Here is a 3,875-nt window from a genome sequence, read left to right on the forward strand (position 1 = left end):
GCTCTATAAAGCTAATTTTTGGTGCTTTTCCCCTCCTGCAGATCACCTGTCTTGACATTTCCAGCGGTGGAGGACTTGGTGTATCCACCAGCACAGATGGGACCATGAAAATCTGGCAGGCTGCCAACGGAGAAATAAGAGTAAGAGCATCTGAATTTGATGTTTCGTGTTGGGTGGGACATTGCTGAGGTCCTTTGGCCCTGACTTTGGTCAGGCTGTTCACACCCTGGGAAAAATCTGGCTTTCGAATGAAAAGCTGATTGAGATTTCCCATCTTGGAGGCTTTAAGTCAAATCTGTTGGGAAGGGTGTCTTCTCCCAAGGAGAAATGTTGCTCAGCAATCTAGAGTCCCAGGGCGAAAATGGAACGGCTTAGGAATAACAGGGAGGGTGCAGCAGCTGTGGTACAAGCACTGAATTTGTTCTGCAGTAGAGAAGATTATTAAAAAAGAAATTATTAAAGAAGATTATAGATTATTAAAGAAATTGTAAAAGAAGACATTAAAAAGGAAATTTTTAAAAAAACGTTTCTGTGCTGGATTAACCACATCCTGTCTTATCAGCCTGCTCAGTGAAGGTGCTTCTTGTGGAGCTTGACCTTCAGCTCCTTGTTTGGCAGAGGATAAAGACATTTAACCTGTAATTAGAAGCAAATTTAGTGTCCTTTGCTACATAATTAGCTGCTCAAGTGGCAGAGGGAAGCCCAAAGTGTCACCTCTTCACCTCAAATTCAGACAAGCAACACAAACCCCAAGGATTTGAGCTTAATCCTCTTGTCCACGTGGGAATTCCAAGTTTTCCAGTGTCACAGCTCCAAGATTGCTTGGCATGAAGGTGATGACAATGGAACTAGCACACAGTTCTTTGTTTTTCCAGAGACTATTGGAAGGCCATGTGTATGATGTGAATTGTTGCAGGTTTTTCCCATCTGGCCTCGTGGTGCTGAGTGGGGGAATGGATGCCCAGCTAAAGATCTGGTCAGCAGAGGATGCCAGCTGTGTAGTGACATTTAAAGGTCACAAAGGAGGTACAGAGCCTTTGAAATGCTTCGTCTCCTGAGTGTGAACTTGCCTTGCACCCCAGGGCTGATGTTCAGTCACCAGTACCTTTTTTAAGCTCCCAGAACTTGAATAGAAAGGTTGGAAATTCTTTGTAGTAGAAGAAACTTGTTTCTCTCTCCAACCTGTTTTTTCTTAATTAATTTAAAAAGAGGGAGGGTGCAATACAGCAGGCTGTTGCTCCAGAGGTGGAGGCACAGGGATTCTGCTCCTCCAGGGCAGTCTCAGCTCTCCAGAGCTCCATCCTGCTTCCAGGAGCTTTGCTGCCTGCTCTGGGAATGCCTCCTGCTTGCTCTCAGGTTATCCTGCTCACCTTCAGTAGCGCCAGGGCCTCTTCCTTTTGGTTTTTGTTTGGTTTTTTCCTTGCCCGGAAAACCATACAGCAGTTTATTATTATGGACTTGCAGCTCCCTGTGCTGGTTAAAGGGAGTAAAGCAGGACAAGAGCAGCTGGGAGGATACTCAGGTAATCTCTGGAAAGAAGATTTGGTTTCCAGGACCCTCCACTGGGAGGGTTAAGGATTTAGGCCCGTGCTTAGGCAGGCACCTGTTCTGCTCTTGTTTACACCTGGCCCAGAGCACAGTGGCCACGGTCTGCTTGTGGCAGGTGGTTCCTTCCCAAGGGATGGCAACTGGAGCCCTTGGGTTATCCTGAGCAAGTCCAAGTGAGGTGTGGATGTGGCATCAGATGCCCAAAACACTGCCCAAAATTATCTGTTCCCTGAGCAACCAACTGCTCTGGGCAGGCTCTGGTTTTCTGTCTCATGAGGTGCCGGGCTTGACTGAGAGATTAATAAACTCCTAAACTTGATTAACTCAAAAACCCATCTTACACTGAACCTAGCATTGTCCTAAAGCAATTTGGTGATTGGAACTAGAATGTTTTTGAGGTCCCTTCCAATTCCATAGTCCCTTTGTGTAGATTCAAAAGGCTTTGGCACAGGTGTCCTGTACCCGAACCGTGGCAGTGTTGGGACAGTGCCTTGGCCGTGGCTCTCGGGGTGACTTTATTCCCTGCCTATACCTCCAGCCCAAGCTGCTGCAGTCACTCTGCTTGGCTTATCCTTGTCAAGTTTAATGACTCCTTCTGTAAGGAAAGTGTCAAATTAAATCTCCTGACCATCTGACTGTTCCCTGCTAAAAAGCCACTGTGTCATTTTTCACATCCAGATTTGACTGCCCACAGTAAAATAAAGTAGTTAGGGGATCTTAGCACCTGCACAAGCTGCTCTTTGGGTGTTGCTGTAGATGCATAACAGGGATGCTGCTTTGGGGATTATCCAGGGATGAACTTGGGAACATTTAAGAGTGCCAGGCCAGGCTGTTTTCTGCCCAAATTAATTTTGTGCAGTGTCAGCTCAGTCTGAAGTGAGGTGTTGCTGATCATTTGATGGATAATGTCTTCCCTTTGTGCCAAGTGGTGGCTCCCACGCTGTAAGGTTTTCTGAGAGCTGCTTCCTTCCACAGGCACCTTTTCCTAGAGGCACAACTTGCCTGTGTGTGACTGGTGTCACTGGGAACAGTGGCTTGGGGCGTTGGGTTCGGCTTGGGAAACGAGGTGCTTTTTGTGTGTGTCTGAACACGGCCTTTGCTTCCATGCAGGGATTTTGGACACTGCCATTGTGGATCGAGGCAGGAATGTCCTGTCCTGCTCCAGGGATGGCACTGCCCGGCTCTGGGACTGCGGGAAATCCGCCTGTCTGGGTGTCATTGCCGACTGTGGCTCCCCCGTGAACGGCATCGCCGTAGGCACTGCCGACGACTCCCTGAACCTGGGCGCGCCCGAAAATCCTCCCAGTAAGGCTCTTCCTCTGAAAATTCCCCTTCACTTCCCTGTCCCAAACTGCTGAGGTTTGTCACCAGGAATCCCTTGGGAAGGGAGCAGAGCACTCCAGTCCTGGGCAGCAGTTGAGCCTTATCGAGCAGTTTGGGGGACTAAACTGAGCTCTGCTCAATTACCGGCCTTCCTGGTGTCTTGGGATCTGGGGGAATGTTGCCCCAAGTTCAGTGGCAGTGATCCAAACTCAGGATTTGATCCCATCAGGATCTGTTGCTGGAATGACCTGCTGTCCTTTTGCCAGGTGAGCGTGAGATCGGGACAGAAGGGAAAATCCTGCTGCTGGCCCGGGAGGACAAGAAGCTTCAGGGAGTGGGACTGCAGAGCAGGCAGCCGGTAAGGATCTGGGATTGCCAGAGCATTGAGATGAGGAATTGAGCCAGGATAAACCTAGACAGGTAAAATGGTCAGTGTTATCCCAGCTCCATTTTCCACCGAGGTTCACACTCGGTTCGTTCCCAAATTTCCAGGTGTTCCTCTTTGTGGGATCTGACGCCTTCAACTGCTGCACGTTCCTCTCGAGCACCTATATCCTGGCAGGGACTCAGGATGGGAACATCTACCAGCTGGATGTGAGGAACACAAAGTGAGTGAGTGCCTGGGGCTGCAAGGCTTTAAACAACCAGGGTTTGGTGGGAAAAGAGCTGGATGGAGGGGGCTGGCAGGCAGTGCCACTTCCAAGGGGTGCGTCCTGTGGCACCAGAAGCTCCAGAGCCTCTGGCAGCCAGTTTTTTCTCTTGGGAAGCACTGGAGAGGTTCCTGCTGCTCAGGTGGGTGATCCAATGGGATGTTCTCTGGAAGGTGCCTCCTAAAAGACTACAGGTTCCAGGCAGATTCCTTAGTTTCCGAAAAGCTTTTCCATCTTGAGCCATGACAAAGGGTCCTCTTGGCATAGCCTTACCTTGCAGATTATTGCTTTTTTAATATCTATGTGATTATTCATTATAATAATATAATTATATATAACATATTAATAATATAA

General features: G+C 48.6%; 1 protein-coding gene across 1 annotated transcript in view; it reads left to right on the forward strand.

Annotated features, from left to right (window-relative positions):
* PAAF1 (proteasomal ATPase associated factor 1) overlaps nt 1-3,875 on the forward strand; it is an 11,239-nt gene that overhangs the window by 5,578 nt on the left and 1,786 nt on the right. The window contains exons 4-8 of the mRNA XM_029961473.1: nt 42-140; nt 876-1,026; nt 2,659-2,853; nt 3,138-3,229; nt 3,364-3,479. Of these exons, the coding sequence (XP_029817333.1) occupies nt 42-140; nt 876-1,026; nt 2,659-2,853; nt 3,138-3,229; nt 3,364-3,479 (653 nt within the window). The remainder of the gene's footprint in view (nt 1-41; nt 141-875; nt 1,027-2,658; nt 2,854-3,137; nt 3,230-3,363; nt 3,480-3,875) is intronic.

Source organism: Manacus vitellinus, unplaced genomic scaffold (assembly GCF_001715985.3).
Source record: "Manacus vitellinus isolate BGI_N305 unplaced genomic scaffold, ASM171598v3 scaffold_35_pilon, whole genome shotgun sequence".
Classification (NCBI taxonomy): domain Eukaryota; kingdom Metazoa; phylum Chordata; class Aves; order Passeriformes; family Pipridae; genus Manacus; species Manacus vitellinus.